Source organism: Carassius carassius, chromosome 15, assembly GCF_963082965.1.
Source record: "Carassius carassius chromosome 15, fCarCar2.1, whole genome shotgun sequence".
NCBI classification, from domain to species: domain Eukaryota; kingdom Metazoa; phylum Chordata; class Actinopteri; order Cypriniformes; family Cyprinidae; genus Carassius; species Carassius carassius.
Genome location: NC_081769.1, coordinates 14,455,808 through 14,474,179, shown reverse-complemented (window position 1 = coordinate 14,474,179; position 18,372 = coordinate 14,455,808). Strand labels below are relative to the sequence as shown.

The 18,372-nt window shown below is 44.6% G+C and overlaps 1 protein-coding gene across 3 annotated transcripts in view; it reads right to left on the bottom strand.

Annotated features, from left to right (window-relative positions):
- fhod3b (formin homology 2 domain containing 3b) overlaps positions 1 to 18,372 on the bottom strand; it is a 192,523-nt gene that overhangs the window by 145,795 nt on the left and 28,356 nt on the right. For all 3 annotated transcript variants that reach the window (XM_059567514.1, XM_059567515.1, XM_059567516.1), the window contains exon 3: positions 1,682 to 1,746. In XM_059567514.1, the coding sequence (XP_059423497.1) occupies positions 1,682 to 1,746 (65 nt within the window). The remainder of the gene's footprint in view (positions 1 to 1,681; positions 1,747 to 18,372) is intronic.

The window sequence follows — 18,372 nt, the reverse complement described above, 5'->3', positions numbered from 1 at the left end:
AACAAAAGTACAACAGTTGACAAAGTTAACAAAGATTAATAGATTAATAAATACTGTAACAAAACTATCTATATATCTACTGTATCTATCTAGTTGGACAATTGCAATGCTCTCTTGGCATGTCTTCCAGCAAGTTCTATCAAACCTTAATCCAAAACAAGGAAGCACCATTACTATTTTCTAATGAGCCAAAAAAAATGCACATCACACCTCTGTTTATCAATTTGCACTGGCACCCCTTTACCCAAATTCATTACTTCAGACTTATGTGCAATCTAGAAGCTTGTGTTCTGCAAGTGAACGTTGTTTTATTGTGAAGCACAAAATCACTTTAACAGACTTTTAAATGAAATGTTCCCTTCTGGTGAAATGACCTGCACAACTCAATCCGAGCATCTTCAGGAATCGGCTAAAAAAACACATATTTTATTTGATCCTCTAACTCTAGCACTTTATATTCTAATTCTATTCTTTGAAAAATAATAAAAATCATCCCTTTTAGACTTGCACTCATTTATTGATTGTTTTTGTTAAAAAAAAAACTAACACTAGCTTTTTTAATCTTTTTGTATTCTATGTTTTCTTTTTAATTATTATACAATTAACAAAAGCAAAAAAGGCCTAACACTAGCTTGCTCTATTATTTTCTATTCTACGTTTTCTTTTTATTTAAACAAAAAAAAATAAAAATAACGTGTACTACGTTAAGTTAACTGGGACTTGTTATAGCACTTGTATATATCATTTGTAAGTCTGCTAAATGACTAAATATATATATATATATATATATATATATATATATATATCTTTTTTTCATTTACATTTTGTAAGTTTTCTGCATAAAAAAAATTCAGCTATAAAATTATACAGTTTTTAACTCCACAAATTAATCAACACACAACAGTAGCATACAATGGGATACTGAGACATCACACCATTATTGGAATATCACAAATTTTGTGATATTCTAAAATAAAATAAAAAAATAAATAAAAAAAACACAACAGATGGAAACCCAGCTATTGTGGCAGCCTGGTAACTTGTAAAACATAACTTCCAAGCACACTGGTAAAAGCCATTTTTATGTCCAGTGAGCATCAGACTGTCCATATACTGTATGTTTTGTGGGTGTGCTGTCTGAGACTAAGAGTCCCATGGGTAACATAAGCCTCTGAAGTTAGTTACATGAATACTACACTTCCAAAGAAACGGCATGGTTTATATGCTTAATGGGTTTTGAGGGTGCTGTCTGTGACACTTAATCCTTCGTGATACAGAGATAGCCATAGCCGTCCTGCTTCCACACACTGACACAGATGTTAATCTGGGATAAGGCTTACAGAGGTAATGAAGCCTGATTCTGTCAACAGGGTTCACGGACATAAGATAAACAACGAGATTGTGAAGAATTATACAGTAACTATAACTATATATATATATATATATATATTCTGGCAGGAAGATGTTACAATGGCATATTTGTGAGTGTTTTTAAAACTAAACGTATAATTTACACATCTGTCATTCAACAAGCAACAAAAGAGAAAATAATTCCTAAACAATCTAATGCAGCCAGAATCTGCTGACTGAGCCAGACATTTTAAAGGGTGAAGATTGAGTACAACATGTTTTTCTCACCATTTATAGTTTATTTGAAGAGCAACGGCATCTTGTTACTCACCTATGCAGGCATGGACTTTGACAGACAGCTGTGTTCTCAGGATAATACTGTACTTTTTTCCTCTCCTAAAGAAATAAAAACACAAAACAAGAGATCATCATGCTGAAAATCGAATATAAATGTTAAAATAATTTTCTATTCTTATTTTAAGTGTTCATTTTAGGCTCTTGTGATTAATGTAAAATAAACGATAAAAAGAAGACTATTTTGTGTGTGCGGATCATGGTCTCAGACTACTATTAAAAATAATGTTTAATAAACAAAGGGGGCGGGGCCACAAATCTGTGAGTTTACAAATCAGAGGGAACAGACTGTGAAAGCGTGTGCGCAGATTATGAATCTGTGGGTACGGACTCAAAAACCGAAGGTACAGTTTACAAAATCTGAGCGCACAGATTGGAAATTCGTGGGTACGGTTTATTAATCTGCAGGCACAATTTGTTAAACCGAGTGAACAGTTTAAGAATTTGTAAGTACGGTTTATAAACGGAGGGGTCGGATTGCAAAACTGTCAGTACGGTTTTCTCTCCTACAAGTGACTTTTCGGGCTCCATACAATACAAAGTAAAAGCAAAAGCGAAAATCAAAAAAAAAAAAAAAAAAGTAAAATTATACAAAGCAAAGCAAAACCAAACAAAACAAAAACACACAGTTTAGTAACGAACTGAAATCCAGTAAATTGTGAATTAAATGCTAGATAAATTATCACAGGAGTACAGAAAGTTAAACAACCTTGTGTTATGACAGATCAATATACAAACAAGCTTCTCCCAAACGTTCATTTAGAACTCCATATAAGGAGAGCATTTTAACATGACACAAAGCAACCAGTCTTATTTATATACACTTGTGAAGGTGAATTAATATTCCACAGCACATCTGTTTACACCAGAAGCCTGATTCTGTGTTGCATCTGCTCTTACTATATATTTAGGTCAGGTGAATTAAGCTTCTAAAGTCTTGAGAGACTAAAACCATGTGTGGCCTTGGGCTTCAAAAGACAGTAAAAATCCAACTGACTTCCTGTGCCTTACTACTAAATGCCAAGTGACTAGTGGGAGGGAGAAACTGGACAGACTGAGTGGGTGAAGAGAGGCGTGTTGTGAAAAAAGGGTCAGATATTGTCCGGAATCCCCCTGACCTGGAGAGCAGAGGTGGCTGTGGGGATGACATGTAGGTCACGCCATCCATATAAAGTGTGACAGATGAGTATGGGCACAGACCCAACCCCCATCTCTTCCACAGATTATCAGGCCTGATGAACGGGGGATCTGTCTGTCTCATGAATAACTGGAAGTAAACACATAATGGAATGAAATGCAGCTGCGTTTGAGTTGGAGGAGATGGACGGATGCTTAACGTTTAACTTTAGAATAAGTTGACCAACCGCAATCCGGATCGCCAATGAGTAATATCCGTGTTGGCTGAATCCTCCATTTACCAGACATGAGATAAACACATAAGATGGACAAGAAGCAACACAGTAAAAAAATGCAGACAAAACAGAATCTCGAGGAGATTGGAGAAAAGATATTTTTCTTCAAAAAGATTGACTTCTTAAAACCTGCAGAACATGATACCGCAGGTTTGCTTCCCGAAAGCAGGACAGCAACACAGAGACCTGTAAACAAATGCAGCATTGTGCAAGTTAAACAATGAAAGTTTGATGTCTGGTCTTGTCGGCAACATGCCACAGATCGGAGCATCTCCATACAGTAAGTGACAACCTAACTTCAGCAGTCTCCAAAACGACCAGTTATTTACAAAAATAAATATTATTTTAAATTAAATTATATATTGTGATGGGAGGAGCACAAGACAGACACAGTGGGCGTGGCGTCAGGCCTCGGAGAGGCTTTTATTAACAGAAATCAGAAGAGTTTCCAAAATAAACAGGGAATCTGGTGTCCTCGTCGTGCTGCGGGGTTCGTGTGGGTCGGGCAGTGTTCATGGAGGAAGGGTCCAGGCAAGGGGCGGAGTCCGGGGGCCGCACGCGTTCCCCTCTTCGGTCCGGGGCGCGAGGGGCAGTGGCTTCCTCTAGCGACACATCACTCTCGTTGGCCGTGGCACTGGCAGGGGATGGACGGCCCGGCATCCTGGCCCGACGGCCGTGTAAACGGGTGCGGTTCCCATCCGGATCGCGGGTCCGGCAGCTCACGTCTCTGGTGGCGCGGGAGTCCCTCAACACACCCTTCCTGGACCCACGAGGACACCAGTGTGCATGCACGGGGAAGAGACCGGTCTCCCGAGTAGAGGCGCGTTGGGCTTTTAAACAGCGGCGGTGATGAGGCTCCATTTCCTTCAGGTGTGCCCCATCAAACGCCGCCAGCCCTGACTCGTCCAGCGCCCCTCCCCTCACACACCCACTCCAGTCGGGAGCCTGGTGAAGGGCGGCGATTTAGGATGGGGTGCCGGTGACAATCAGGGAGGAGGCAGCTGACTCGTCACAATATGTAGAAGAATTTAAATTTAATTTATTCTGGTGTTTTTTAGTTTAGTTTAGTTTAGTTTAGTTTAGTTTAGTTATCAAGGGGCTGGTTCATAAAATACGTTTACCAAATAATCCAGGCTTTTTTAAGTTAGTCTGATTTATTGTCACTTGTTTTGGTTTCATAAAGCATATTTACCACAGCTCAAGCCCAGTCACTGTGGCAATTTATGCTGGGAAACTAATCTGGTCAGGAGCAGACGCTGACACAGACCAATAGGAATGCAATGACTCTCACACATGCCATTATTGGACTTTATTATCAGTCCAAAAATAAAAGTATACAGAAAATGCAACTTTATAAATAAAAATATAGGCTACCATCAAAATCGAGCGCAGCGTTAGTATAGTCAGGCCATGGAGGTAAGGTTGTGAACAGCTGATGCGGTCAGCTGACAAATTGCTCCAATCACTACCACTCTCCTATTAGACAGGGGACCTATATACGTGGCACTACTGCTCGGTAAATATGCTCAACGGCTCGCAACCCTCCCTCCCCATTATAAGCATGAGCACATTACTGTGCACCTATTGGCTGTCGTCTTCTTTGTTTCAGATCACTAAGGCTTCCAAAATCTTACCTGGTATGGACCTCACTGCGGAGAGACACCCATCTTCATAACCAGGCTACAGGATAGACGTCCCACTGCCACATCTACATGATTATCACCGTTTGGTTTAAAGACTTTATTAAAAGTCTTAATTGTTATGTATTTCTAAACTCATGTTTCCAGGGGGTTAATGTTAAAGCTCTTGTATGTTCAATTATTCTGGGAGCAAGTTAATGGGACTTCATGGCACTGAATTAAAAAGTTAAAATGAAATAAATTATACAGGTTAACTGGTAAGAGGAATACGCAAGTAATTTGAACTATAGCAATTAGAGCTGTATTAGCTAGCTTACATTTGATTTGCAGTTACTCCTAATATAAAACATACACTTATATGTAGGTTTAAAATTCTACATGTGATAAATTCAATGTCCAACAACAAATATTTTCCCAGAATGTTATTGCACTACAGTATTATTCCATTGCGCGCAGCAGTGCTTGCTCACTCACTTAAGCCTCGCCCACGCCTGACAACAAAATTGATATATTTGCATAACCTTTTTTAACATTTACAGATGGAGAATATACCTGTGACTTTCAGGTCAGGCCCATTGCTATAGGTCAGAGACACATAAAAATCAACAGACACATACAGCATCTTTCTGCACAACTTACAAAAGCAACTTGAAACCCTTGCCACTTAATCTTTCTGCCATTAAAGCTAATGAGTAACTGGATATATTTCATAATGAACTTGCGCTTTCCTCGCCAGTAACATTAGCCTGGCTACTAACCATAACCGTACCCTACAGCGCCCTACATGCTCATTATCATATTAAATGTTGAGTCTAAGAATACGCATGAGATACCCAGAGAAATCAAATTTTTGTATTTCTGGAGAGATACGGAGAAACATGCAGGAGAACTGGATTCTGAGGGTGAAGCTGTATGTCTTGGCTTGATACTGTGAGAATTTCTGCATGTGGGTGCCTGCCAAGCGACTACATGGCTGTGGACGGTCTAGCACATACGGTACGGCTGACATAGCATGTATCATCCTGCACTGCTGTCCACGCCATTTCCCAGAGCGCAGCTCCGCTGGAGAGAAGATCTGCAGCCGGATGACTCAGTCTTTTTCCACAGCTCACGGCCCAATGATTTGAGTTACCCAGACAAACGTGCCCAGCTTTGTGAAACAGAATAGCCCGTGCAACCTGAGAACTGTTTGGGGCCAAAAGGAGAAAGTGTCTCTAACATCAGCCCCGTAACACCACCAAAAGACACAGACAGCCTCATTATGCTTATCCAAGACAAATTATCCTGACGTTATAATTTCACAAGCATGAAGAGACCTTTCACAGCAGCTCTGTTACATAAGAAGACAAATAAAGCACTGATAGTAGATGTAAATAGGTAGTCTAAAAACCAGTCGATAGGAATTTGTTAATTTGGCATTAATAATCTGGCGTTAACAATCTGCAATAGAGTTCTTCAAAATTAAATTAAACTGGCAACTGGAAAGTTTTAGCCAAAATAACTTACAGTGCATTCAAGAAAAGCGTCTCAGGTTACGACTGTAACCTATGTTCCCTGAGAACAGGGAACGAGACACTACGTCAGAATGACGCTTTGGGGAACGCCTCAGGCGTGACAGGTGTCTGAAATCACTATCAAATCACGGCAATCATAATGACCGGCGACAGCCCGTGAATCATTAACGTGAATGATTAACGTGCGACCTGCAAGTATAAAAGGGAGCCTTGCAAACATGACAAACATCCTATCGTCTGAAGGGACTGTTGCAGGCAGGCCCCGAGGCATGGCAGGAAGACGTAGTGTCTCGTTCCCTGTTCTCAGGGAACATAGGTTACAGTCGTAACCTGAGACGTTCCCTTTCGAAAGGGAACTCTACACTACGTCAGAATGACGCTTTGGGGAACGATATACCAACGCCACCATGCTAAGGGGAGTGCCTGCCAAGCGGCAGTGACAACTGACAGAACTAGCAAATTCAAATGAAACGCTAGAACCACTCACCCTCAGGTCACACTGGGCTTTCAGTGACAGCACTCCCTACGGTCATAGCCCAAGCTATATGATACCACAGAAAAACCTCCATAAACATAGTTTTAGTGAAAGGTCTACCTGGGCCTGCTCAAGGGCCTAGGACCACACTTCAACTTCTTAGAAGGGGTCCCTTCTAGGGAATGTGGCTAGGGAACCTGAGGGAACCCCAGCCAGTCACTATTCAGGGGAACGTGCCACCTGAAATGCCACCAGGCAGGCCTGACCTGGTGTCACCATACAAGACACTATAGTCTGGCCACTTCCTGTCTGTCCGAAGACAGAGCCTCTGGACACTTGCCTTTAGGAAGGCATCCAACCCGAGGGACTGCGAAGCAGGCAGTGAACCACTCGGACCGGATCTCAGAGACGGGATATCCTGGAGAGTATGACTCAGCATAGTGCATTACAACCCTTGCCAGCGAGGGGAGTTTCTCTACTCGATCCACGGATCAACCCAGTGTTTGTGTTTCAAAACACTAAGGAGGCCTGTGAGGGCCTAAGGACTGATCTAACTGGGAGGCCTCATGAGAGGCCTACGACCGACTGATCAGACTCAGGAGACCACATACTCATACTGACCCTCAGTGAGGGGAGCATTAGATCTACCTGGTAGGCAACCAGGCTGTAGCAAGATAAAGAGGTTCCAGGAGGGAACCCGTAGCAGAGAATAAAAACTTGAGTCGAGCCAGGGCGCAAGCTCACCTTTGGTAGCTGCCTGATAAGGTCTGCTAAACTGAAAGTAAGCGGCCACTAGCTTACAAAACCCAGCACCACTGTGAAACTACTCAGGGAGACCTGGAGAGGCCTACTACCTGACAACCACAGTATGTGGGAGCTCACCATCAGAGAGGCCTGGTGCAGCCTACTATCTGATAACCATAAAACGTGAGAGCTCACTTTCAGAGAGGCCTGGAGAGGCCTACTACCTGAAAAACCATGCTCAGTGGAACACACAGTAAGTGGGAGCTAACCTTCCAAGGAGGCCTGGAGAGGCCTACTACATGATAACCACAGTATGTGGGAGCTCAACTTCAGGGAGGCCTAGTGAGGCCTACTACCTGATAACCACAGCGCATGGGAGTTCACTTACAGAGAGGCCTGGAGAGGCCTACTACCCATTACCAGAAAACCCACATTAAGTGGAAACTCAAAGTATGTTGGAACTCAACTCCAGGGAGGCCTGATGAGGCCTACTACCAGAGAACCATGACATGAAGGAGCTTACTTTCAGGGAGGCCTGGAGAGGCCTACTACCTGAAAACCACAGCTGACAGTGGGCCAGACTGGCAGTCCAGTTGACTGTCTATGGGGCTTTGCCTTCAGGGAGGCCTTATGAGGCCTACTACCTGATAGTTCAACCTCAGGGCCACTTAGTACCACAGTATGAGGGATTCAGCCCTCAGGGAGGCCTAGTAAAGCCTACTACCTGATCTCCACAAAAAATGTGGGAGCCCATCTTCAGGGAGGCCTGAAGAGGCCTACTTCCTGAAACGGTCTAATCAGCTGGATGTGTACTGCTGCTGGGGACTCGCCTAACAGGGAGGCCCGGTCGAGCCTACTAGCTGATAGCGAGTCTTTCTGCTACTTTAATGAACACTGCTGGAACCATACTAATAAAAAACTTTCCTAAAGTTTTGACCTAGTGTATGCTCCACAATGTTGTGACCCACCTCCGAGGAGGCCTGTTAAGACCTACTACTCGGTAGTGAGTCTTCTGCCCAAACTACCAGGGCCAACCACCAAAGGTGAGCTGGCCTAGGAGCCCTATCTTAGGGGTTACCCAGTCAAGGAGGCCTGCTGGGGCCTACTACCTAACTGTGCAGCCTTCAAGGCAGAAAAACTGTTACTACAGCGCTTACAGCATCCTGGTACCTAATCACATTGCCAAAGGCAGTGTACTCAGCAAAAAGCAATACCCTCATAGCAGGGGAGTACAACATACGCCACTCTGCCTAGTGGAGGCCCCATTTTAAGGGCCTACCTACTAAATGCAAGGGCATCAGCTCATGGCAATGCTCTGGCTTCAAGGGAGCGGAGTTCAAATACCGGAATGAAATGTAGTTAGAACTCCCTGCTCAACCGGAGCCATCATGGTGTGAGGTAGATAATACAGAGCTGAGAATGGATTACTCAAAACTACCCTGCGTTAGCGGGGGAGTAACACCATATGCCCCTGAAATGTTAGACAGGGAGCGGGCCTGCAAGTGGCTCCAAAGGGTGACAGGGATTTGTCCTGTGCCCAGCCTGGGGGAGCGGAGCTTGCTTGCAAGCCAACCAACTTTCACCCATCGTCCGAGCGGTTCAGCTCAACGGGCTGAGTGGAGCCAGCTCTAGAGGCCTAATAACAAGTAGCTCTGTTCGGCAGGGTCTGGCAAACTATCACATCGCAGAGCGAAAGACAGCCTGACCCGCCTGAAGGATCATACCTCAACTACCACCCTGCATTACTCTATCACCCCTGAATGCAGTGAAAGGGGCGGGCTTTGGCCAACAACTCCCATTTAAGGGAGGAGGCTGAAATCTCGGGGAGGAAGCCTACACATAATAAAATGCGGCAGCTATACTTAGCAAAATGCCTCCAACATCCCAAACATAGCCTAGGCCAGCTACAGAGGCGGCCCGGGTTAGGGCCGACCTACAAGCATAGATCTACCTGAGGGCTCGGAGGAGCCACAGCCTACTTGATTGAGAGGCTGTGAAACACTCAACCTACTGCCAGGGGAGCGAAGTACTCAGGATACCAATGTCACAAACCGAAAGGTAGGACATAAGATCTATCTGAAGCGCCAGCGTCAGTCTAAACCTAAAGTAAAAAAGTTTTTTTTTTTTTTTTTTTAGGAAGACCAACTACTCTACCCCTAGGCGGCTTAAAGCCCTGAGGCTAACATAGAAATGAGTGGTGGCCCACCACGCATAAAAATGTCATGACAGGAAGGCCATCACCTACTCACACGGGAGTCAAATCTTTTTTTGAGCTTCTCCCTAAATCGTTCTAGCCACAAGCTGGGGGGGGGCTTCAGGGCCCTGAAGTTCCAATACCTTACCTCATTGCTCCTCTAAGAATGACTCCCTAGGTCTATACAGGGAACAAGGTCAGAGAGTTCTCTATGAACCTGGGGGCCATCACTTTACATGCCTGAAAGAGGCGCTCTCACCAACCAAGCCGAGGCGGGCCATCAGAACCTTGTTCTCATCCTAGACCTAGCCCCAGGCCTGGTGTAAGAAACGCCTGGGGAGTCGGGAAAAAGAGGAGAGGGCTAGGATAGTAACAGCCCTCCAGGAGATGATCCATCACTAACGCTGTGATCGTTTGTACTGGATCACCTCCCTCAGATCCTTCTTTTTCCTGCGGGAGTCACGCCTCCTCTGTGACCTGCTCCTACATGGAGGGGGTGCACGAGAGGCGACACTAGCTCTCTGGCCCTGTCTACGGCCCTCAGGTCGTGAAGGGCCAGGCTCTCCCGCCTGTCTGGGCTCGGATCCGGATCTCAGCGGTATACAGGTCTTAAACGCCGCTGAGCGCGCCTTCGCCTCCCTGAACTTTCCAACCACCGCCTCCACGGAGGTGCCAAAAAGTTCAGAGGGCGAAACCGGGGCATTAAGGAGAAAGGCCTTCTCTTTCTCCCCGATGCCAGCCAGGTTCAACCACAGATGCCTCTCCGTGGCCACCATTGCCGCCATCGATCGACCGATCGAAGCGGCAGTCTGTTTAGTGGCCCGGAGAGCAAGATCTGTGGTGCGGCGCAGCTCAGCCACCGCCTCAGGGGACAGCCCTGCCCCCTGGTCGAGATCCCCCAGCAGGTCGGCCTGGTACGCCTGCAACACCGCCATAGTGTGCAGGGCAGCACCGGCCTGACCCGCTGCCGTGTATGCTCTGCCATTCAAACGCGCTGTGGTCTTGAGCGGTTTGGATGGCAGGGCTGGAGCACTCAGTGTCGACGCCCGCCCAGACACGAGATGGTTCGCAAACGTCTCGTCAATGGGCGGCATCGACACATACCCATACTCGCCGATCCCCTCAACATCAGCGAAACTAGCCCGCTGATGTCGGTGGATCCGAGCAGAGTATGGGTTCTTCCATGCCCTCTCGATCTCAGTATGGAGATCAGGAAGAAATGGAAGGCTCGCCTGAGCTGGTGGTCTATGGCCGGGGAGAAATCGATCGTCCAGCCTGCCACGAACAACTTCTCCCCTAACGCGCCGCCATGGCAGTTGCAACCTGTCAGTGGCGCGTTCCATTACATCCAGCAGCTCAGCATACACGGGGCAGGGTGGCTGAGAGGGTTCAGGGTCCACCTGAATGACCTCCTCCTCATCCATCACCTGCCCGTCCTGAAGAGCATCTGTTGCAGGAACAGTAGGAGAAAAATCCTCTTCGTCATCCACCTGCAACTCACCCTCGTCATCCGCCGAATCATCTGAGAGGTTAACACCCCTCTCAAGACGATCGGCGAGATCCCTCTGGGAACCCCATGACGCGAGTCGCCGCTCTGCCTCAGCGCGAGCGGGACCTGAGCCACGAGGTACAGATGGTGAGCCCTCCTCACTCGAGAAGAAGGCTAGACGAGAGCGGAGCGTTTTCAAAGCAAAACGCTCACAGTTTGCACAGACAGCTCCCTCAAGAGCCGCCTGTGCATGCTCTTTGCCCAGACAGAGAACGCACAGTTCGTGTGAATCACCCGGCGTCAAATACCTTGGGCACGGATCCGCACACTTCCTGAAGCTTTCAGCCTTCTCCGTGCGTTTCATTTTTTTTTTTTGCCGACTTTTCCAGCGATATCAAACAGACAGTCCCTGAAGACGAAAAGGGTGTTTGTCATGTTTGCAAGGCTCCCTTTTATACTTGCAGGTCGCACGTTAATCATTCACGTTAATGATTCACGGGCTGTCGCCGGTCATTATGATTGCCGTGATTTGATAGTGATTTCAGACACCTGTCACGCCTGAGGCGTTCCCCAAAGCGTCATTCTGACGTAGTGTAGAGTTCCCTTTCGAAAGGGAACATGTTATCAGCATGTTAGCATCAGCATCAGTTTACTGCATGGGATTCAAACCCACAAGATATCCATTTAGGAAATGTACCCACTCAAAACAAAATATTTTGTTACAATACAAATTATTCTTCCATATTTATATATCTAGTGGCAAGCTGTAACTTCATGCCTGCTATTAAAGATACAACAATATTGAGTAATGCAAAGATTTCATATTAGGTAGAAGGTAATACTATGGTTAGAGGACAACATTTAGTCGAAAGCTATGGCTTGAAGTTAAAAAGTCTTAATAATAGAATTTGTTTCCTACAAACACAGTTTTCCACTTCACAAGACATTAATCGGTCAAATTGATTACTTTTGGATTATTGGATTATTTGGATGTTTTTATCAGCTGCTTGGACTCATTCTGACGGCACCCATTCACTGCAGAGGATCCACTGGTGAGCAAGTAATGTAATGCTAAATTTCTCCAAATCTGTTCTGATAAATGAAATAATAATTCTTCTACATCTACATTGCCAGAGGGTGAGAAATTTTTCAGCAATTTTTAATTTCTTGGTGAACTATACCTTTAAAATTAATAAAAAATCTAAATTTTGGTGCCAAGGTTTCAGTCTGAGGTAAAGTTCACTGGACTTTTGACCAATTTTAGATGTTGAAAATCATGTTATAGAAAAATCAACACATATAGATACTGTATTTAGGCTAAATGATGCATCAGTTAAGACAAAGTACCACTCAATTTTTCGAAATAACCAAGATTGTCTCCAAATCATAGGGCTCCTCCACTGCCCAAATGCAAAATTTACTTTTACGTCAATCCCGCACAGCCTTTAGATGTAAATTCATAAACAATTAAATACTGTATAGTGTCTATCATGACTAAAGTCTTTGTGAGAGAGAGTGAGCAAGGGATACTGTATTCAGAACTTTACTCTGGCAAATGAATGAACCTCTGCAGGTTAATCATCACAACCCCTGAACAGAGCATCATAACAAATCTTTGTCAGTGGGGAAAGTTGAAGTTTAAAGCAGACTCAGATCTCTGAGATGAGCTAGCACAACGTTCTGCTCTTTATTTACTCCCAAACGCCTTATAAACCATGATCCTGGCCCCATGCAGTCTCTCCTGGGTCTGTGGAGTCATGCCAGGCGCGCTCGAACCAACTTTGACTCCTCACTACCCACATGTTTATGGAATATCACACTATGAAGTCCCATAAAGGCACAAAAGGAGGGAAAATGGAGAGGGAGAAAATTATAGAGAGAAGACCCATTGCCAACAGGTAACGTTTACCTCCTGCATACTTGGACCCGGTTCAAAAACAACCATTTGCCTATAGTGCAATTAACAGCAGACTATACAAGTCTTGCTGGAGCAGATATGACTCGGCAAATAAGCTAGAAATTAAGTTTCTGAGCACCTGGTTTATTTATGGACCAGCACTTCTCAAGTATTTCTCAAGAAAAAAGGAATAGTTTACAAAAAATACAGAATCTGACATCATTTACTTTCTCTTACTCTTCTTTTTTCTTTTCCATGGAAAACAAAATGTAGCATTTTGAAGGCATTTGTTTGTGCACTTTTCCATGCAATTACAATTATTGTCTGAGGCTTTGATCTTAAAAAAGGACACAATGGCAGTATAGATTTATCATACAGTCCGTACAAAGGTTTAAAACAGCACAGAAAACCAAACGTTTAAGACATAAAAACATATTTACATTGATGAAAAAATGTAAAGTACAGTGATAAGAAAGATGGTCTGAATGATTTACTTACAAATCACACTCATCTGGTTTGTTTTGGGCATGCAATATAGGCTCAACTTGCCCAAGTTGGAAAGGAAACCTGTTTGAAAACAGTTATTTCTGCAGTTTCATTTTGTGCCACTGGTGGTGCTGAGATTCCACAGAGCCTTTTTATATATTATTCAAATAAACTATATTTAGGTTGAAGCACCCTAAATTTGAAAAATCTGCAGAAGTACTATCACTTGTCAATCTATTCATAAGACTCTCTAAAAACAGAGATCATAGTAACACATACATGGCACCTCAGTGTTTCCACACTTTTGACCACAGCTAATCTGCCTGCCATTTACTTCAGCAATAAAGGACAAATCCAGCAGTCCAGCTGAGCAGCCTCCTACCCCTCTATCCATGTAATCTGCACAAATATTTGAAGCGTTCCCATTAAAAGAACTAGGCGTTTCTCCAGGGCCAGAGGCTAACAGAGTCCGACGACAGCTCCTCCGGCACATTAGCCAGGAAAAAAAACGAGTTCAAGAAAAATATAAGACGAGAGAGAAAGCAAGAGAGACAGAGAATAGGAGAGGTTTCAATATTTAAAGAAAGTGAGATTTTGGGCACATTTATTTATTAATGTTAACAGCTTTCTTCAAAGTAAAAGAGAGTTCTTGGCTTGAGGGCCAGTGATATGAAAGAGTTTTGAGTTTTTCGAAAGAATTGTAATCTTCTCCCAGTGTTATGTTATCATTATATGTTCTACATTCTTTTACCAATGTGCATATGTTTTAGGTCTTGTATACATTTTACATAACTTTTATTTATACTTTTATATAACTTTTTTAGATCTTGTAAACATATTTTAGTATTATTTATATATTATTATAGTATGTAATTGTACAAATTAGCATTTTTATATTTTAAATTTGTTTATTTTATATTTTAATCATGTGATTTTGACATTTTAAGCTTTTATTTTATTCCAATTTTATTTTTAATAATTTTAGCACTTTGTAATGACTGGGTGAAGGAGTGGCAGGAAGCAAGTGCGAGATTAATGAGATTTAATGAAAACAATGAGACAATACAAAACTGAGACACAAATAACGCTGGGAGGAATGCACAGTCCAAGATGGCCTCTAAGAACGCCTCCTGGAGTTCCCAGAAGGGCCTACCTGGTGATTGTAATCATCAATAAGGGAGTGATCCAGTATGTCCCTAGCAGGTACCCAACTCCTCTCCTCCGGACCGTAACCTTCCCAGTCCACCAAGTACTGGAATCCTTGTCCCCTCTGTCTCGAGTCCAGAATACGATTAACCGAATAGGTCGGTTCCCCATCTACGAGACGCGGCGGTGGGGGAACCGGGGTATGCGGATTAATACTTGAATAAAACACGGGTTTAATTTTGGACACATGGAAGGCGGGATGTATCCTCCTGTACGCTGGAGGTAGTGTGAGGCGGACTGTCACCGGACTAATGATCTTTGTGATAGTAAACGGGCCAATGAATTTGGGAGCTAATTTGTTAGAAATGGAACGGAGAGGAATATTGTTCGTAGAAAGCCACACCTTTTGACCCACGACGTAAACGGGAGGCTTTGACTGGTGGCGACATTCTCTCGCAACATTCTCTCTAAATCTTGGTTGGCTCGCTCAGACTGCACGTTACTCTGGGGGTGATAACCCGAAAACAGGCTAACCGTCGCTCCTAGCAACTTACAAAATTCTTTCCAAAATTTGGATATGAATTGGGATCCCCTGTCAGAAACCACGTCTACCGGGAGGCCATGTATCCGAAAGACGTGATCTAGGACAGTGACCGCTGTCTCCTTTGCTGTTGGTAATTTGGGCAAGGGAATGAAATGTGCCACCTTCGAGAACCGGTCCACTACGGTCAAAACGACCGTCATGCCATTGGAGGGTGGGAGGGCGGTAACAAAATCTAGTGCGATATGTGACCAGGGTCTCGAAGGGACAGACAGTGGTTGAAGAAGCTCATCAGGAGGCCGGTTAGATGACTTACCAATGGCGCAAACTGAGCAAGCCAAAACAAAATCGTGGACGTCACGAGCCATAAGTGGCCACCAGAATCGTTGTTTAATGAACCCCTTGGTTCGGCTTATCCCTGGATGAAAAGCAACGTTAGAGCAGTGACCCCCACTGAATAACTTCGGACCGTAACTCTTCCGGCACAAATAAACGATTCGGTGGGCAACCGGACGGAGGCGTTACCCCTTCTAAGGCCGTCTTGACCTTCGATTCGACCTCCCATACGAGTGCTGAGACGACTATTTTCTCAGGTAAGATACACTCGGGAGTCACCGGGTGGGCAGAGGGATCAAAAAGACGTGACAAAGAATCGGGTTTGACATTTTTGGCACCCGGGCGGTACGACAGAGTAAAATCAAAACCACAGAAAAAAAGTGCCCACCGAGCCTGCCTGGAATTGAGTCTTTTGGTAGTTCTAATGTACTCTAAATTCTTGTTATCGGTCCAAACAATGAAAGGTACCCCTGAACCTTCCAACCAGTGACGCCACTCCTCTAAAGCTAATTTGACGGCCAACAATTCTCTGTTACCAATGTCATAATTGCGTTCAGCAGGAGATAACTGATGAGAGAAAAACGCGCAGGGATGCATCTTATCGTCCGAGGCAGCACGTTGGGAAAGAACTGCTCCTACCCCCACCTCTGATGCGTCGACCTCCACCACGAACCACCGTGTGGGATCAGGGGCTACAAGGATGGGAGCTGAAATGAAGCGGCTCTTGAGGTTGGTAAATGCCGTTTTGGCTGCATCTGACCACCTGAACGGAGTACTGGGGGAGGTCAAGGCCGTCAGAGGTGAGACTAGTTGGCTGAAATTACGAATGGAACGTCGACAGAAATTGGCGAACCCCAGAAACCGCTGTAGGGCCTTACGGGAATCTGGAGATGGCCAATCTATCTCAGCCTTAACTTTGTCAGGATCCATACGTATTCCCTCAGACGAGACAATATACCCTAGGAAGGGAACAGACTGTGCATGGAATACGCATTTCTCCGCCTTGACAAAAAGCCCATTCTCGAGTAATCTCTGGAGCACTCATCTGACGTGTTGAACATGTTCCTGGAGAGATGAAGAAAAAATGTGTAGGACTGACTTTTCTACCCAGGCGGTTAATCCGAGCGTCAACCCGAAGGGCCAGGTCGATTAGGCCATTGAGCGATGGGGGCAGCTCGAGGAGGTAGATCTCCTTCTGAACACGGTCGGACAGCCCATGCAGGAATCGATCCCACTGCGCCACCTCGTTCCACTGGCACGCGGCCGCCAGGGTGCGGAACTGAATGGAATAGTCCGCCACTGATGATTTTCCTTGTTTCAGGTCCGAGAGCTGGTGAGCGGCCTCCCTGCCGGCCGCGGCTCGATCGAAGACCCGTTTCATCATGGAACGAGGCGCAACACGGATGTTGATTCTCCCACACCGCCGTCCCCCATAAGGCGGCCCTGCCAGAGAGTAGGGTAAGAGCAAACGCAACCTTGGACTCCTCTGTCGCGAAGGTGCGGGGCTGCAATGCAAAATGCATGGAACATTTGTTAAGGAAAGTCTTGCAAAAGTTTGGCTCACCGGAGTAACTCTCTGGTGCCGGAAGTCGCGGCTCTGGCCGGAAGTGGTCCTGGGAGGTCTCCCGGGGGACGGGCGGCGCAGGCGGTGCGGTGGGCGCAGTGGGAGAGGTGAGTTGATAAATCTGCTGGGTGAGCTTGGACACCTGTATCACCAGCGCTTGGATCGCGCGTCCGGTGTCCACGATGCTCTCCTGCTGCTGATCCATGCGGTTGACGCTGTGGTGAATGAATTCAGACAGTGAAGTGGTGCTCACTGCTTCCATGGTTGGTGAGAGTGTTCTGTAACGACTGGGTAAAGGAGTGGCAGGAAGCAAGTGCGAAATTAATGAGATTTACTGAAGACAATGAGATAATACAAAACTGAGACACAAATAACGCTGGGAGGAATGCACAGTCCAAGATGCTGGTGAGGAATGACGAATCCGGAAGGTGGAGGTGAGTTGGCAGCAGGAGAGGGTGACACAGGAACTGCGGGGAAGCGAGCCGAAGGTAAGTGGTGTTGCTTGGTGGTGGGTTGCGTAAAGTGGACTGGGTTCCGGGGAGACACGGACATCCAACGCAGAAACACACAAGAAAGCAAGGCATAGGTTACAAACATGAAACAACGCTCTCACGAACACAAGACGCTAGACAAGCCAATATATAGGGATGAGTAATGAGTGACAGCTGTTGCTGATGACAATTAACGGAGACGCTCACAAACTAATCAGTGCTGACGCGTAACACACAGACTTCCCCCACAAAGCGCAAAACCCAGAGATCACAGTTTACCAACCGTGACACACTTTGATATAACAATTTTCAATCAGAAATTGCTAGTTAATTTCACAAATAATTACAAAGAAACAGCCACATTCAATGGAAGTAAAATTTGAAGTAAAAAGCATTTCGAAAAAGTATTTTATTGTCAAACATACTCCAATAATCTTTTTATTTTCAACTTTCATATAAATAATATATTCTCTGATAAATATTTTTTACAGTGTAGCTGCCATGACAACATATATATTTATATTTTATTTTTTCCCACTTTTAAAAGTTTAGAAACTATAAAACTTACTTTAAAACTACAGAGTTAAACTTGTAATTTTAACTTGTTGGGTAACATTTTGTTGAAATTGCAACTTGTAATAATCTTGGAAGCATATAAACTTATAAATTATGTTACTAATTTATAAACTTAAAAAAATATATCAACTTATAACTACTATATATATATATATATATATAG